Source organism: Parasteatoda tepidariorum, chromosome 4 (genome assembly GCF_043381705.1).
Source record: "Parasteatoda tepidariorum isolate YZ-2023 chromosome 4, CAS_Ptep_4.0, whole genome shotgun sequence".
Classification (NCBI taxonomy): Eukaryota; Metazoa; Arthropoda; class Arachnida; order Araneae; family Theridiidae; genus Parasteatoda; species Parasteatoda tepidariorum.
The window spans coordinates 44,776,528-44,795,948 of record NC_092207.1 but is presented as its reverse complement, the minus strand read 5'-3'; the positions used below and the strand labels follow the sequence as shown (position 1 = coordinate 44,795,948).

General features: G+C 25.9%; 2 protein-coding genes across 4 annotated transcripts in view; one reads left to right on the top strand and one right to left on the bottom strand.

Annotated features, from left to right (window-relative positions):
* LOC107449441 (cysteine--tRNA ligase-like protein, mitochondrial) overlaps positions 1 to 3,806 on the top strand; it is a 21,561-nt gene extending 17,755 nt beyond the window's left edge. For all 3 annotated transcript variants that reach the window (XM_071179739.1, XM_016064960.3, XM_016064959.3), the window contains exons 14-15: positions 1,749 to 1,864; positions 3,642 to 3,806. In XM_071179739.1, the coding sequence (XP_071035840.1) occupies positions 1,749 to 1,864; positions 3,642 to 3,692 (167 nt within the window). In that variant the 3' untranslated portion in view covers positions 3,693 to 3,806. The remainder of the gene's footprint in view (positions 1 to 1,748; positions 1,865 to 3,641) is intronic.
* Positions 3,807 to 5,462: 1,656 nt separating this feature from the next.
* On the bottom strand, positions 5,463 to 19,178 carry LOC107449438 (cilia- and flagella-associated protein 97). Its single transcript, XM_016064955.3, has 2 exons — positions 18,162 to 19,178; positions 5,463 to 12,239 (listed from the first exon to the last, which is right to left on the bottom strand). Exons 1-2 carry the CDS (start codon positions 19,176 to 19,178, stop codon positions 11,985 to 11,987), a joined length of 1,272 nt encoding a protein of 423 aa, XP_015920441.1. The 3' UTR covers positions 5,463 to 11,984.
* Between the last annotated feature and the right edge of the window lie 243 nt (positions 19,179 to 19,421).

Below are 19,421 nucleotides of genomic sequence, written 5' to 3'. Positions count from 1 at the left end.
TTGGAAAGCAAATTTTTATTCCTGGAGAAGAAAATTTCCTAGAAAATTGTAATGTTCTAAACTATACAAAACAGAGAAAATGGGAAAGCTGTAACAAAGAATTACTTCTAAAGATTTTATATCAATCAATAACATAGTGGAAAAACATAATGGCATGCAGGTGGTATTGAGAGCTACAATATGAAATTTAAAATTATAAGACAAATATTGCATTTCATGTAATAAAAATGCCCCAATAAATAATGAAAATAGGAAAAAATTAACGAAAAGCTTAAAAAATGCTTTAAAATGCAAAATACGGCCCAAAATTTAGAAAAAAATGCCCTATAAATCTTAAAAAATGCTCTAAAGGACAAAAAATGTCCAAAAATGCAAATGTCATCAAAATCCGGGCCTTACTTATCACCATTTTATAATTATAAAAAAAATATCAATTCGATGTAATAAAAAAATTGCTGCGTAAGAAAATAGTAATTTAATTGAAAATTTAATACATTAATATTGTATTTAATGATTTAACAGTGTAGTATGTTGATAGAGTTATTTTGTGTTTTTTGATTCAATTAATCGTGAATTCAACTTCATAAAGCAAGAAATTGAAAATTAAGCTGGTTTATTGATTGTTATTGCAATGTATTTGAATATATTTTTTTTTTTTTTTTAACTTCTAAAATCATATTAAATAGAAGATTTTTCCAATTTTAGCGTAACTGTTACATGCTAAAAATTAAATTATGATGTAATTGTGAATTGTATCTTTCTAATCTTACTTTTATTCATAGAATTTCAAAAGAAGTATTAATTTTGTGTTTAATATAACCTATGATATTTTCTAGATAAGACTACATTGTTTTAATATTAATTTTTTTCTTATCTTTCAGTAAACAAATACTGAATTTTGATGAAGTAAAGCATTTTTATTAAGGAGTTAAGTTTCTTAATATTTATTTTTTTCCTTTAAACAAATAAATTTTTAAAGTAACCTGTTTATTCAAAATCTTATTGGATATTAATAAATAATTAATTAATTTTTAAACTTAATTTATATGTCTAACAAGCAGCTGAGGATTAGTTACATTTTTCAGCACAATTTAATTTAAACCCTTCTAATTTTTTTTTTTTTTTGCTCGTTTGCATCAACACTATAGGTAAACTAAATTTCATTAACTCTTTAACTGATTTGTTACTTGGGGGGATTTGTAGAGAAATTTCGCTTTTCGGATCTGTATTTTCTTTAAATATCATGTGGAAAACCTATTTTCTATACAGGAAAGAAAACAGATTGCACTCCAAACTGAGTTTAGGACATGAAGGGACATGAATTTCAGCATTGTACAATTATTTGGTCTATGTATCTAAATCTGTATTTTTGTGACTTAATGAAGGCACAATTTGGGCTAACAACTTTTGGTTTTGGCAAAGTGATACTTATTCACACGATCTTTTAATCCAGCAATTAAATATTTTTCTTTCTAATGTTTTAGTTAATTAAATTTTATCCTTGTTTAAAAGTAAAACTATTTTTTCAATTATGTGAAAGTATTCAAACAAAAACATTCAGTTATACAAAAATGTGTGTTTGATAAATGTTTGTATGCCTTTTCACCATCCTCTTTTTTTTCATTATTTTTTAATATTTGATTTATTTTACATATAAATAAACACTTATTCTATCAAACATCAAATTTATTCAAATCATAAAGTATGTTCTATTAATTAAATGATAAATTGCTCCTAATTGCTTGCAGATATTTCTATAAATAATAAAGAAATCCTCAAAGCAGAGAAAATAAGAAGGGCATTTTTACTTACATTGTGCGATGATCTACGATCTTCTCTTCAATTATGTGGCATAGCAATCAAGGTAAATTTATTTCATTTATTATAATATTAATCACTGTATTTTTTAAATATTCAATTCTTATTGTGTCACAAAAACTATGCTAATTACTTTTTAATGTCATTATTTTGCTTGTCATCATAATCAATTTTCTTTTAATGATCAACTTCTTCTGAAGTTTAAAATTTCTTAGAAGCCGATTTAAAATATAATTTCGCTGCTCACTGTCACAATTTGAGAAACTGTGACTATCTGTTTATCTGGTCACAATAGTCAAGTCAAGAAGGCAGAGGAAAGTTAATATTCTTATTGTTAATTTTTACCAAATCTCTAAAATTAAGTAAATAAATTGAAAATATTTCTCACACAATTATAAAACTTGTTTATTTGAAAACTACACTCAAAAAATAATTTTTAATAATTACTTATTTTAAATAAATCCCAAAGAACTGCGGTAATAAGATTTTACTTAATTAAAAACTTCATTCACTTCAAAAAAATACACAAATAACAGTTTACATATTTCCAGCACTCAAAGACAGTCACCCAATTTCAAGACTTGCCTGATGTGGATAACATTGGGCAAGTCTGATTAAGTCTCTGGCCCTTGGATGTTCAAGTCTTGAAAATGGGTATCTGTTTTTGAGCACTTCATGTAAACTGTTATTTCCAGTTTGTATATTTTTGAGTGAATGAAGTTTTTAATCAAGTTATTACTTATATTATTTCAATTTATTTATAATTAAAACATTTCTAAAGTGTAAGTTAAATAAATTTTTACACACTTTAAAATTATGTAATTTTAAAAGAAAAAATCCAACATTTGAACAAATTTGGTTAAAATAATTCTTAATCTATAAAATTTCAAGAGGTTGTAGTTTTAAAACTTTTTTTCTCATACAAAATATTCAAATGCTTATTTTAAATTTCGGATTCATTCAGTTGAAATAATATTATACAGTATGGTTTTAAAAATATTACATCTTACAGTTCAAAATTTTTTTCTATCATTATTAAATTAAATAATAAATAATTTTTTTTTTTGATAAATTTGGGTGTATCTTAATTGCATACAAAAGTTTTTTAGTGCAATAAATAGTTCTTAAAATATGGTAAAATAGGCAAAAATGTAAGTTTAACATCAAGGTATCAAACTTTTAAATTATATCTTGTTTAAACAAGTAAGACCATTTAAAAAATATAAATCTGTCCCAAAAAAAAGGATATATTTATATTAGTTTAACTGTTGTGATGATGCCATACTGCATAAAATTACATGGTACTTTTAAGGAGCTTGTTTTCCAGGCATACCATTAACAAATAGGTGGACAGATACCCCAAAATTTCATCTTGTGATTTTTTCTAAGTCTTCTTGAAATGTGCATGTTTAGTTCTCTGGCACCATACTCAAATGTTTAATTTTGCAGCACTACTCACAATTCATCAGTGGAAACATTAAATTAAATTTAAAAACTTTAAATGCTTATTAAAATGCCGCAACAGGCAATTGATGTTGTTAACTAAACACTTATCGAGAGATGGTGAGCATCTACAAAACAAATTGGGAAATATACTTTTTTTTGTTTGTTTTTTTTTTCAGTTTAAAAGTGAAATGTTTTTATGCTTACTTCATATTAATATGTATATAAAGGTAATCATTCACTCTTGATAACTTTTAAAATCGCCTGATTTTTTTTTCCACCTTGTAATTAATAATTATTAAATTAATTATAGTAATGAGTTTTTAAATAAATATTATAAGCTATTTTTTTTTTTTAAATTTGATATTTTTCTCAAACAGGATAGGAAAGACATTTCAACTTGGTTTCCCCTGATATCATTGAAGATTTAACTATGTAAAATTCGGAGCAGTTGTCTTGTTAAATTACAAACTATATGTGTCTCATTTGTACAATTTTATCCATTAATGTACTTCTTGTCATAATAAACTAAAACGTTTACATTAGTTTATTTGTTTTAAAATTTATAAATGAATTTTATGCCAAAAGTTGTTACTGTTGAAAATTATTAATAGATTAAAATAAGCCTCTTTTCATAAGAAATTATTTTATAGCTTTTGAAAATTACTAATATCATTTATCGCATGTTATCAAGTTTCATTTTAAAACATTTCATTTATTGATGTACTCACTTGTTGCTAAATAATGATTTAAAGTAACTTCGGATCACGAAACAAATCTTTTCAATGGCAAAACTTTAACTCTCTAAAATTTCAAATCTTCCATAAGCAGTCAGAAATATTTAAAACAATTTATGTATTTTGTATCCCTTAATTTACTTATGTTAACTTATAAATTTAATTTTATTAATGTATATATATATATATATATTGATGTTCCAATTACAAGTAAAATGTATTTCGGTACTTTTTAATTTTAAAAAATAGTCTAATAGTTACTAAAAAAATATCTTATTTTTTTCGAAATTATATTTGTACTAAAATATAAAATCCAAAAAAGTTGTTGAAAAATATTTTTTTCAACCATATTCAATAATTTATCAATAATTGATTTTGTAAATTCAAGATATTTCGATGTTGAATAACTGTTTCTCTTAGATCTAAATAACTGCAATTAATTGCGAATTTGAAAAATTATTAATTGGAACTGAGCTGCGTTTGGAAGACTACCTTTCTACAGAGAAAAAGAGACAACCATAGTATTTCAAAACTATAAATTATTAAAATGCTAAATCTAATATTTTTCATTTATTTTGACCTAAATTAATACAAAATAATGAAAAATATGTATAATAACTCTGCTTCAAAGGGTTATTAAACATAATTAGGTACCATCTAAAATCGAATTGATTTCTATACAATTTAATTGTTATCCACACATCAGTTTCTAGTAAAATTGTATAGAAATTCAATACTCTAAAAATCCTGATAACCAAATAAAGACATAATATTGTAGATAAGAAAATCATCAGTTAAATACTCAGATACTTTTTTTTAATTTGTAGAATGACCAAAACAATATAAAAGCACTAGGAAATAAAATTTGCTAGGAATAACTAGTAACGTTTAAAGATAATCCAAGAAAAAATAGTAAAAATTAACAATGTAAAAATAATTCTACATCACTAAAATAAAATCTCACTATTTCATTAGAAATCGCTAATATAAAACCTCTGTCTAAAAGACTTGCATGAAATATAAATGTAATAAAAGTTGGAAAAGGAATCATTTCTCAAAAACAGTTTCTGAAAATTCTAAGGGGTCTGCAGTAGAAAACAAATTGATTGGACTAACCTAGTTCCTGTTGGAGAGTGTTAAATTTCTCCTGGTTGGGAATTGCTCAAATATAAGCCAAAATCATTTATGGGTAGTAACATGATAAAATAAGATCCAAAAGTTCAGACAAACTAGGCAATAAAATGCCCAGAGTATGTAGCATGGTGATGGCTACTAATAGAGTTTACTTATATGAAGACTAGACAAAATTCCGTTGTGTAAGTTAAATTGAATAAAATAATGATTATGTTCATGTGAGATTTTAATTATTTGTGTATTTCTTAAAAAATAGCAAAACGATGAGTGCATTAATCACCTTATAGTGTATGTCTCTCACACTTTAATTTGATAAACAAACATAAGATATTCGTTAGATATTCTTTATTGAAAGACAAATAATGCAATAGATATGCATCATCTTAATACAAATTTGACTACAAGCGAAGTGCATTCACTTCTTGTTCATTTGTTTTACTTGGTTACATATTAAATTATTCATATAAAAGTATTTTTATAACACTATTCTGGAAGATACAGTATATTAAATACACAAGTTCTGCTCTATACAAAAGTGAAAAGCTATAAACATCAAAACAATTTTTCTAGTATAAAAATTGTACATGCTACAATATACTTTTATTCTTTTTTTACAGTAAAAGTTTACCATCTTCAGAGGAAAAGATTTTAACTAAAAACTATCTACTTTTAAAAACTATTATTCTAAGCAGATATGTTTACATACATTTAAATTCACTTTTTTTTCAAAACTTTATCTTAATATTGACATGACTAATAACTTATCATAGAGAATATTATTTTATATTTTGTTAAAATATATTATGTTTTTTTTTTACTTAATTTTTGCAAGAAAAATAAAAGAATTTTTATACGTAAAAATTTTAGTTTTTCAAACCAAAAAATGTCAATGAAATAAAATATTAAACTTATAATTATTTTTTAATTATATAATACATGGAAGAAAAATAGTCATAATTGTTTAAAGATAATTTTCAAAATGCTCAATATTTATTGTTTAAGAAGATAATAATAGTAAATTGCATTTTAACAAATTTGGGACTCATAAACGGGTTTTTTTTAAATTTATTCATTTGAGGACATTTCGAAACACTAGTCTAAAACTTATTTAAAAAAATAATGCTTATCATATTATAAAAGATTGCATAGATAACCTTCGCACCAATCTCTGCCTTCCAAGTGTCCTACTTGGAAGGATTTATTGTACTATTACAATATGATTGCATATCAAATATATTGCTACGTATAGGTATAATAGTAAATAGTTATTAAGCATTTTTAATTTCAAAAGCACTTAAAAAAAAGTTTATGTGTAGTCTTTGCCTCCGTCTTAACTGATCAAGTATTTCTTATTTGGGCAAGTTTGGATAGAAATTTTCATCACTATGTTTATAACAGGTGAAAAGACATCTTTAGTTCAGTCAGTTGAACTAAACAGTTCATAAGCCTATAATTCAGGGCTTGAAATTTCAGTTACGGTACTACCCAGACAAAAACAAAAATTTTACCATCATTTTCACTAAAAGTTAAAACAATTTTTAAAGTTTTAACAAACATAAAGGACATTTTGGTGATTAAAACCACAAAAGAAGGCAGTAACTGAATCTTATATTTATTGCAAAATAATAACTTCAAATAAAATTATGAAGTTCTGTTATCATGCACACATCATTAAAAGTCATGAAAATATAAAAAAGTATCAGAAAATTAAATTATCAAAAATGTTCCCTGACTTTTAACTCTCCAAGTCTGTATACCTTTGCCTTTCAGCCTTAAGCACCATTTGTCAATTGCCAACCTAGGATCAAACTCTGTTGGAGGCAAGGTTGGCAAGTTTCTGCCGAGGTGGTTAACACCACTGGTAGAAACTGGTTAAAACTGGCATGGCAGAAACCCTTTTCTGCCACATTTGTGGCAGAAATTCAGAAAATGACATAAAAGTTAAGTACTGAGATTGACATACAATGGATAATTCATAGAAATGTTAAACAAAGTGATCAGTGAAATTGCTGTTTACATTTATGAATCAGTGAATCTAACCAATTATATTACCTCTTACATACAGCAAAGATTAAAACTGTTACTGTTATAATAATTGGATTGTTGCCATGCAAATTATGTCTTCAAAAGAAAAAAAACTATTTGAAAGTAGCTCTACTGAGTTACATTAAGAGTTAAATGATAATAATTACTGAATTTCAGAGTTTAATATAATAAACTAAAATTTAGTATTTATATTTATTATTACATTTCTTTATTTAATATAAATATTTGATATACTGCACTGCACTCTTTATATTTAATATAAACAAAATAATATATATTTACAAACAATGAATTAAAAAGTTTGTTACAGTTACATTTTTCAGTTTACTTAAACAAAATGTCATTAAGCAATTACCAGAACTGATAAAGAAGTTTTTTTAGTTTCTGCCAGTTTTTGCCGGTTACAACCAGTTTCTGCCACTGGCATGGCAAAAACCAGTTTCTGCCGGCAAAAAGCCAACCCTGGTTGGAGGTGCAGGGCTGATTGTGTTCCGGAAAAAATCCGGATTTCCGGAATTTTTGCTATCAGTGATCCGGAAGTTTCCGGAGATCGAAGGTCCAGAAGTTTAAAAAAAATCATTGATCACAGAAGTTTCCGGAAATCAAATTTTCAATGGTGGAGCTTAAAAACACAGTTTATTTTATTTGTTTGTAAGGGAAAGCCAGAAAGATACTTTACAAGCTTATATTCATGATTAATATTAATTTTTTATCAGTAAATAGTTGTTATAATCATAAACTCTAGAAAGAAAGACATATTTGTAAATTTTAATTACTTCTCCAGATCATCATAGGTATGTGTAAATGGTATAGGTATGTGAAAAATTTTAAATATATTTTGAGTAAACTAAGAAATATTGAGAAAAAGGAAAAAAAAACCTTGTTTAAATGTTTTTCTAATTTTTCAATTTAAACTGTTTTTTTTTTTTTTTTAAACTCAAGAAATTTTTCCGGAATTTTGACTTGGGCTCACAATCACCCCTGGAGGTGTCAATTTATAGAATTTCTAAGCAAATCATCGAGTGTCACAGACATCAAAGAATTTCTGTTAGCTCTCTTCAGACTATTGTGACATACCCAAGTTGCTAATTGAGCAAAAACACTAATTCACAACTAAGGAAAATGTTTAATAGTTAGATTTAAAATGCACCATTTTACAAGTCAAAACTTACTTGCATTTCTAAATATTTGGTCGCCAGTGGCAAATAAAACTTTCAGCCCTGCCAAAATAATTTTTTTATAGATTAGAAAGAAAAAAAACTAATTTTATTAAATAATAAATAATAAATTAATTAGAAAAAGTCCTTATCAATTGCAATGGTTCAACAATAAAATATGAATGTTTATCAATATAACAGCAAAAAATAAATGCTTCATCATTTTAAACCATGATTAATTTTATGACACTAAAAACATGCTATTATATTACACTTTAAAGTTAAGCCATAAATGAACGCTTAACTTAACAGTGAATAAATAAATCAACTTCTCTTTCAGAACTTACAAAAAGCATTTTAACTGAATAGATTTTAAACAAATTCTCTAATAATAAATTAAACACCACTAAATGACAATTTTTTAAGCCATTCAATACTAAATAATTTATTTCAGAAGCATTTATAGAATTAAATTATTATTTATAGTTAGATATATTTATAGCTATATTAATTATTATTTATTTTATATAGATCATATGGAAAGTTCCATTTATTGCATGGAGAAATAACCAAATCCTTCCTTGTACTAACTTTCAATTAGTAATTATATGATTTAACTTAAGAAACAAACAAATTCACATGAGATAGAATGCATTCAATAAGGAAAATATTAGTTATAGTTATAAGAGATAACAAAGAAGATTAACATATTTTTAAAATTAATGTGGTAAATAATAACATCTAAAATATCTTTTTAATCTATTAATTTAAAGGATTTAATGAAAAAATATTTATTTTACATATGACTTATATTTACACTTTAATGTTTAACTTTTACATAATACTCTTTTTGGCCCATAAATACAATCAATTTTGCATCATAAAAACATTTTTCACACAACATCCACAAAAGGGATATATTTACATTTTTATATACTGGTATTAATTACATCATCTAAATACAACAAAAAAAACAGGTAGAAATTTGTAGATTATGTATCTATAAAAAGCACAAGTATAATACATACTTAACCCTCTAAGTGTTAGTCCTTGTACGAAATTGTACCAATATGCACTTCTTTCCCACACATTAACATGGGGAAACATTTTTGATGCAAGAAAGGCACCAGTTTAAAGTACAGAAAAAACTGGAACTAACACTCAAAAAGTTGATAGACTAGCATATATATCAAATAAATGAAACATAAAAAGGCAATTTCTTATTTCAAATGAAAAACTGAAGTAATAAATCTTGAGAAAATATATGTAATAACTTAATTGAATTAAAAATAAATGCAAACTAATGGAATGCAACTAATAAACTGTGTACACATGTATAATTAAAGTAAAAAAACAAGGTGAATAAAATACAGAAATGAACATATAGTTTCAGTTTTCTAAACAAGAACCTTTTTAGTGTCTTAAAACCAAAATGGTGTCTTCACACCGAGGAAGGTTTTTATTAGTGTTTTGAAAAATCATTGGTGTTTAAACACTGAGGGTTATTTTAGAAAACCAAAACTATAGTTTGTCCATTTCTGTATTTTATTCACATTGTTTTGTACTTTAGAGTATATAACAACAAAAAAAAATCTATCCTTTTGGGCATGCATAGCTGTAAGAAGTAAGTAGATAAGCATAATACCCAAAGTAGATAAAATAATACCATGCATATAAAAAAAAATTTTAAGAAGTAGCTGAATATGAATTTGGTATATTTTTAAACAGCAAATAAACTAGTTTTATACTGTTTGTTACATGTTATTTCACGAATGTAATAAAATTATATTGAACGCTTTCCTTATGCAGAATTCAATACTGAAAGACACTAAGAACCATATTTTTAAACTTTGTAGTTGAAAAGTGTAATTCTACACCTGGGGTGTAAAAGAAAAAACACCTCACTATTTTAGCTCCTATCACTTGATGTAAATCTCAATACCATTTGTGATTTATAACTTAGACTTGCTTTAAAAAAAAATTAAAAAAAACAATTTCCCAACTTATTTAAGTTGATACACATATTTAAATAAGCTATTAAAATATGTTAAATTTAAATTATTTTAATCTCAAATTTCAGAATATTAACTATTCCAGTCATTAAAGATGATTTTTGAAATATACCAATTTTACACAATGTTCTCAGTTTTTGTTCATATCCTGTAAAACATAAAGTCAATAAAAAAAAAAAAGCTAGACTAATTAATTTTATTAGAATTTAGCCAAAATTTATAGATAGTTTTTTTTTTTTTTACAAATTTCCTGTACATTATACACAGAAAAAAGTAAAAAATTTGGGGGTTTAATTATCAATCTCAAAACTCACTTATGTTTATTGTTGAAAATTTTAAATACGTTTTTTTTTTAATTTATTATTCATGAAATTTCATGTGTTTAAATTCAATTTAGCTTAAATCGGAACAAAGTTATTTAGATGACTTACAAGCAAAAAATTTTACAGTTGTCAATATTGTATTAGGCTTATTTTATGTAACATATCACAGAGTAAAATCAATTAACTATACAGAAATGGCAAAAAATATTAGCAATATATAGATAAGTAAGAAATAATCTTAATTATCATTTTACATTTTTACTATATTATATATATATATAAACGAATCTAAGATGAAATAACATTTAAGCACACATTTTTTCTTTAAATAGTAATCAGAGAGACCATTTTAGCATTATTTAATAAGAATATACTACTCATATGAAAGATTTGTTTCTTATTAATAAATATGTATTTATTTGACACATTACACTGGCCTCAGGTGAGAAAAACTATTCAAAACAGATAACAGCAACGAAAATAAAATGTAAGAGCTGCCTGTGCTAATATTCAATTTTACTTAAAACTTCACAAATAAAAAAATGAACACAGAACATAACTTATTATCATAAAAAATAATGAAAAGAACAACACCAAAAAAAATTATTACATTATGAAATAAATTTGGTAATATATATACAGAGGTGCCAACTTTTCAACTAACTTATCAATAATTAGAAGACAATAACGCAGAAATACAGATATATACAGTTAGCCTTGAGAAATTTATTAGATGTATAAATAGTAATACAATTATGCATGAATTATGAAGTAAAAAAAGTTACACTTAAATAAAGGTACTATTAAAAATTATACAACAATGGAATTTTATTTTTTATAATAAAATGATACAATTAAATTGATTACTGGGTATCAATGTCCTAGTTTTTTGGTTAAATTAGAAATAGCCATTATTGTCTTTTTATCATCCTGCATTTAAACTACTAAACACTTTTTCTCACAGCATTACAGATTTGAGTTTACATTCTTTTACTTTTCTATAAGAGCAGAAGATTAAGTTTCAGAATAGCTTGTAGGAAGAAGGAAAGATAAGATTTCTCTTTTTTTCTCCTCTTCTATCAAATCGTTTTTGTTTTTACTTATTGCTTTTAGAATTGTTTAAGGAGTTAAAAAAAATAATAATACAGATTAGTTTCAAACAACAAAATTTCAAAACTCTTGGTAATTAAGGGGAAAAAACTATATTTTATCACTCAACCCTAATATTGAGTATGGAATTGCAATAATTATAAATAAATCGTAATAGTTGGCAATTCTGTAAATACATTCACATCATAAAAAGATTATCATAATTTAAGACTTGTTCATTGCTGTCAACGACTGTGAGCGTAATACTGAAGAGTTGGTTGGCTTAACACTTACAGCACTGGAACGTCCTGATGAATGCATTGATGTTCTACTATATGACTGAGTTGAGCTGCAAGGATATGAGGATCTTGAAGATGCTCTAGATAAAACACCAGATGACCGACGGTCATAATCTTGAAGCAAATGTAATCGATTTAAATCTCTGGAAGGCTTTGCAGATTCCAATCTTTTCAACAAGGCCTAGATAAAATAATTTCAAAAATGAAACATTTTAAAAGTTACATAACAAGCTGAAAGTTATTAATTAAACAATAAATATTATTCAATAAATTTAATTGATGTATAAAAAAATCACTAAAATAAAATGTTGTGTATTTAAAGTGTGACCTTTTACTAATTATAATTTTTGTATTATAAAGTTGTTGCCATGCATGCATCCTTTTCTCCGAGCAAATACAAAGTAATACTATCAGAACCAGGGTTGGCAAGATTTTGCCGCAGGTGGACAAAACCATGGTAAATACCGGTAAAAACCGTCCTGGCAAAAACAGGTTTTTGCCAAGCAAATTGGCAAAAACCTATATTTTCCAAGATAAGAGGACAAAAACACATTTTTTGGTACAAAATTATTCCTAAAATTGAAATATATACAATAAATATAAATAATTACAAAAAAATTAACAAATTTATTATTCCATAATTAAATCATAATGTAATAATATATCATTTTAGTAGTTTGAAGCATTATTGATTGGAAAATTTGCGATTATTCTCTTTTTCTCCAGTGAAATGAACTTATTTTAAATATAACTATAATTTAAAGCATAAAATATCTATCAAGATGTGTAGTTAATTATTGTACAAATAATAATTTTTTATAATATAATAATAATATACAAATAATAACATTTGTTTATTTGTAAAAAAACATTTATTTAAAAATTCTAAAATGAAAAGAGGTAAAAAACTTTCAATGTTTTAACCCACTGACGGTTCTGCACGTAAAAAGTCGCATTTTAACCTGCAGTCTTCTCTGCATAGCAAAACCGGTTTTCCCATGTTAATTGATAGGGGAACTGTGTGTAGGGGAGAAACATTCTCCCAATTTTGCCCATTTCCTTAACCGCCAGTGGGTTAAAAATTATTGCCTTTATATTAATTATTAATATGCTAAAAATAATTTTTTCATGTAATGTATCAAAATTATTATTCCTTATGATTGATTTAAATTTGTTTCAAGTATTTTGTAATAATATTTAATCAGCAATTTAGATAATTTGGTTTTTGCCGGTTTTTACCATTGTCCTGGTAAAAAACCCTTTTTGCCGGCAAAAACTCCAACCCTGATCAGAACTAATCCAAGGTATTACTTCTGATAATATGAACACAACTTAAAAATGTTTTTCCTACTACCCTCTATTACACTGTAATTTCATACTTTTTATTCTGGCAACTTAGTAATGGAGGGGAAAAAATTTCTCTTCTCTCTGTACATGTTCTGTCTTGTGTTTTATTTTGAATTTTCATGTTGTTTTTACTTGAAATTTACTTGAAACGTGTTTAAAAATCTGTCTCTTTTAGTGATATAATATTTTTATTGCTAATTTATTTTTATTGCTATAATGATAATATATTTTTATTATAATGATAATATATTTTTATTGCTAATTTATCTTCTTCTAAGTTTTCATTAATTTTTATAAGGTTTTAAAAAAAAATTATTCTTTTTTCTGTTTAAAAAATATTAAGTCTTCTTTGTTAATTGTTAAAAAAATCCTTTTAAATAATTTTTTATTATTTTCTCCTTTATTCTTTCTTGTTATCGACATTCTTGTTTTCTTTATGCATCTTTTAGCCATATATACACAGTTGACACTTAATATGACCCTCGTGGTCCTGGCAAAAAAAAAGACATTATGATAAGAGGTTGTTATAATTTGAGTACACAAATATATTTTGAGTACAATAAATATTATCCAATACCATACACAAAGCTAAAAGTAAATACTTGACCAATTGTAACAAAACAATATTTTTAAGAATTTCATAACTAACTAAAAATTTTGAATAACATAACTTTTTCTTTCTATGGTTAACATTAATTTGTATATAAAAGTTCCCTTTGAAATAATACATTTTTAACTGCCATTTTCGCTACAAAACTCAAGATAATTGCAAAGACTACATATTTTAACTCGGAAATAGACAATGCAAAAGGATTGGCATTTAATAAAAAGAATTAATACAATTTTCAAACAAAAAAAGTGTGATTGCTAAATTTATATGCTATGAAAAGAAAGTTATACAGATTATGAAAGTCAGGGGTCTGTTTAGAAGAAATTCGGGTTCGTTAACAGACCCTTCACAAAATATCTTTTCATAAAAACGGACCCTTCACAAAATATTTTAACTTAAAAACGGACCCTTCACAAAATGATTTTTCTTTTAATTGGACCCTTCACAAATTTGTTTATCTTCATTATTGTTTTGTCAATTGAATAGATCCTTCCCAGGGCAGAAAACAAGAAAAATGGATGTAAACCAATTAAGTTTTGTCTTCGGCAGACAATTCTTCCATTATTCATCCGAAAAGAATATTCTGCGTTCAGCAGTATAGGCTAAATACCAAATATTTGTATGTTGCATCTCTAATTTAAAGGCAGCAATTGCTATTTATTTTTGAAAATTTAATTTTTTTTTATTATAATTTTACAGTGCTGAGCATAATCTTGTATCTATTTACAATTTAAAAACTCCCTGAAAAAGTTTTTTGCAATAACCGGACCCTATTTGCACAAGTTCATAAAAGCAGGACCCTGGTTGAAAGAACATGAGTAATTTTTTCACAATTTCACAAAAAACGGACCTTTTACAAAATGTCTGAACAGACCCCTGAAAGTACTACCATCTATGATCAAGAAAAATATTAAAGATGTCATGTACTAATACTCTTCCTTCAATTAAAAGAGAATACAAGTTTTATATTTATTCTATGATAACAACATCAAAGGATTTAAATATTTTTTTAAACTTTTTTCTAAATAAAATAAACACAAATAATATATTGGAATGAATGGTTCAGTGCAGACATTTTAATGTCTCTTGTCTTGTCATGATGCAATCACAAGATTGTCATGTTCACATGATGCAATCTTGTGAATAGCAAATGTGACTTTATGCATCGATCGTCATTATAGAGGAGTGAGTGTAATGCAGGTTGTGCTAAGGAGCATAGACTACAGATTGTAAAAATCGCACTACATATTGTTCTAGAACAATTTACCTTTTTATTTCAAATTTTAATAAGATTCTATTAAAATTGAAAATACAGGTTAAATAATGATCTTCTTGAAATCTTTTCGTAGCACTTCCACTTTAATTTTATCTATAATTTTTTTCTCTTGCAAGATTTGAAATACTCATTACTATACTTCAGCGACCTTAGATTTTACCAATTAAATTATATCTTATTTAAAATTCTTTGGAGATAATAACCTGCCAAATTGTCTACATTTTCGTTTCTGAATAATGAGTTTAATGTTAATACATAAGAAATAATATTTTTATTACATCTTTTTTTTATTTTTTTATTTCTAATTAAGTTAATTTCATTTTCTTGTAGAATTTTAATTAATATTGTTCATTGGATTTCATTATGATTCAACCAATAATGTATTCTATCATGATTAATTTTAGGTGCAAGATGAATTCTAAACCTTTTGAATCAGCTTTTATGAGGTAATGCAATTTTGGAATTTACCTATTCCTTTTTACTGTAATTTTGTTTCCTTTATTTGTTCGTATATGGGATAGTGTTCCTCGATAAATGGGGTATAACCTAACTGAATAGACTTTCTATAAAAAAAAATTTCTATTAAGTATAGTTAAAAACTACTCTTGTCTGGGAGAATAAGCCCTGGAATATTGGGGTAAAATTCAATCTTATTTCATATCTAGGAAAAATTATAGCTAATTTTTATAATGCTTGGTAAAGTAACCAATTGTTTTGAATAATATTGTTTAAATAAAAATAAAAAAGTGGCAGGTAATAAAATCAGATGATTTGATTGGTTTTGTTTAAATACATAAAGATATGAAACTTGTTATGCCATAAAATATCTGGGCAAACTAATAAATATTATTGCATATTTCTAATAAAATTAACCAGAATAATGGGCAAATTATAAATAATTTTTTGTTGTAAATAATTATTTCTTGAATATTGAATTTAGTTGTTAATTTCGACACACAGTTTGAATTTACTTAAACACATTAATTTATATAATATTAATAGATGTTATTTTGTTTATATAAGATATAAATCAATTTGTTTAATTTATTTTATATTATATTTTTTTATTCATTTATTTATTTATTTTTTGCTGCCTATCCCAGATTTAAAATTTTATTTGTAATAAATTTAAGAGGTCAATTTATTTTAATAGGATTACACTTAAATTTAATTGATTAAATAATTTTTGTTAGTACCTAAGAAGAAAACAACTCTACTTGATTCTAAACTCTTTTGTATTTCAAATATACATTGTACTAGATTTAAAACAGTAATTTTCGTTGATTTGACTTTTGCACAAAACTGTGCCTCCCTATTTATCATGAATTTAAATAAATACGCAATAAGAAAAATTATTGTTTGTTTCACTTTGTCATCATAAATTTGCCTTTGAACTGTTCCTTAGACTTTTCTAAAAATGAAAAGGTAAGTAGTATTGTTTTTAGTGTATTAGATTTCTCATGAGAAATACTCTGTAAAGTGAATGAATCTTTAGTCCAATTTTGTATATTAAATAAATAGAATCTTATTAATACAACTAATCAATTGACTCATTACAAAAGTTCAACTAGGTTATGCCAAACAATCAGCAACAGTTCTCTCCACTAAATTTATGCTATACCGATATTTTAATTATTTGCCTGTTACTTTTAATTGCTACCAATTTTGATTAATTGATTTACTCAGAGGGAGGGGAGAGAGAGAAGAGATTAAATTAATTTAATTAAGAATGAAAAAAATAATGAACTTCAGATTTATTGAATTTTATTCTGTGCATTAGCTGTAAGTACATAAAACGCATAATATATGATAAAAATGCAAAGAAAACAAGAAAAGAAATAAAAACAGAGGGAGGGATTTCCATATCGTGATCTGTGGCAGAATAATTGCAAAGTCTTGGCAACTTCCGGACAACAGCCAGCAAGAAAAAAAATATCACAGAAAGGGACAAACTCGAAAGATATAACTTGTAGCCACTCACATGGCATAATTTTTTTACAAAAATTCACAAGTTTAAAATCTATTTGGCAATTTCAATTGGCCCGACAGATCAAGATATGGAAATATCTCAAAAAGAGAAAACATTTTTTTAAAATATTACAAAAATTAAAATTAACTATTTGACACAGAATTTTTATAAAATATATTTTTCAAATTTTCATACCTTTTTACATTGTTTTGTATTATTTTAGGTCAAAAAAAGTAAAAAATATTATATAAACCTTTTAATAATTTATAGTTATAAAATAAAACATGAAAAAAAAAAAATTTTTTAAATAATTTATAGTTTTAAAATCCCTTTGGACCTTTGAAATATACAAGGTACTGATATGGAAATACTGGAACTGCTAAGGGCCGTTTGAAATTGTTTAAGCACGAAATCCAAAATCCTTAAACCTGATTGGTTATGCGAAAGTTGGATTTTGTTAAAAAAGAAGTAAAAGGGTTTATTTATAGCCATTTATACTTCTGATCTCTTGCTGTTGGAATCATTGTCATTATTACATTTTTTAACTGTTATTTCATTTTTAATTCTTTTTTTGCGCGGTACCGGTTGCAAATGGCGAACAAATGGAAAATTTACATTTTTTTTTCAATAATCAAAAAGCAATGTTGATCCCAGTAATAAATGCCAACTTGATGAGATTTCAAAAATTCGGCACGAGAGGGGGCTAATCTAGGATTTTACCTCAAAATTTTGTATCATAAGATATCACCAGTCAAATGCTATATATTGTTTATAGAACTCAAGCACATAACAAACAAGGAATTTAAGATTAATGAAAGAAAAGAAAATTCTCTGAAAAATCTACTCAATTGATATATCAGATGAGATAAAATCAAATAAATTCAGATTTCAGGAAACTCACCAAATTGTCTAATTCTATCTGACGTTGTTGTTTGTGTCGATTCACTGTTGCTGATGAGGATACTCTAGGTGAAGAATTTCCTAGTGATGTAACTCTATTTTGTTGAGCAATTATCTTCTTTAACAAAATTTGGTTATCATTATCGATTCGACGCACCTCCTCATTTGTGAAAGATAAATTTTTTCGGCATCTGGCATTGTGCGTTAAAATAGGACTTTTACATTTCCTCACATAACTCGAATTTATGTTTTGTTTCATTTTCAGTCTTTTCATAGCTCGTACAAGTTCCTGAATATCAATAGTGTCACATTTAGGACATAACTTTGTATCAGACATGCTTTCAACATCATCAGTAAATTTCACATGATCCTTTTTTATTTCTGAAGAAATATTCAAAGGAGGTGATAGAGTTTGTTCTTTATTAAATTTACTGGAATTGGGTGTAGAGCAATGGAAAGGTGATGGCAAAGGACTAACATCAGTCATGGAATCTGATTCCCCTTCATTTAATTCAAAAGAATCAGCACTCACTGAAGACATGTCTGATTCAGACTCTGACATGCTCGAAATAGAGCTGTCATCAGATCCATCATCATCCTGGAAAACCTTGCTTTTAAAACGTGGACTTACAGCAACTTTTCTATTTGGCATAGAAGGACTCTTTCGACCGCATTTATTATCTTTGTAATTAAATGGAGTAGGGATGACAGTTTTAATAGTTTTCTGTATTGCTCCAGTGGTATTATCGCATGATATGGTTATAACAGGTTGATTAAAATCATAGCTTGAAGCAGAAGGAGACCCATTGGAAATAATTGCATCTTGGTTTAAAGAACTGATTTCACAAGCAAGCTCGGAACAATCTGCGCCCAATGTCATGTGATTGACTTCAGTCAGAACATTAGATTGCTTAGCTGGAATGGAAGAACTATTACTTTCGTCAAAAAAATCAAAATCAATTTCTCCCTGTACATCTAAATCTGCTTGAGAAGCTCCTAATCCGACTCGAAGAGACATTGTTTCATTTGGAAAGCTTGGGAAACAAAACAAGAACAAAAACAAATAACAGGACCATGACCTCAAGCTATTTTTTCTTCAGTTCAGTTTATTTAATATTTCGCTTCATTGCCAGATCTTAAATTATAAAACATATTTATTTGTGGCGAAGTTAGCGAGCTCTAGTAGTGAAAATTTAAACAATATTGTGTAATATTTTGTTATAATATATTTGCCGGTGTACTTTTCTAGTTAAATATATTA

Coding starts and splice junctions, on each gene's coding strand:
- LOC107449438 (XM_016064955.3), bottom strand. CDS start 19,178: ATGTCTCTTCGAGTCGGATTAGGAGCTTCTCAAGCAGATTTAGATGTA. Junction 12,240..18,161: donor AGATAGAATTAGACAATTTG/GTGAGTTTCCTG, acceptor TATTTTATCTAG/GCCTTGTTGAAAAGATTGGA.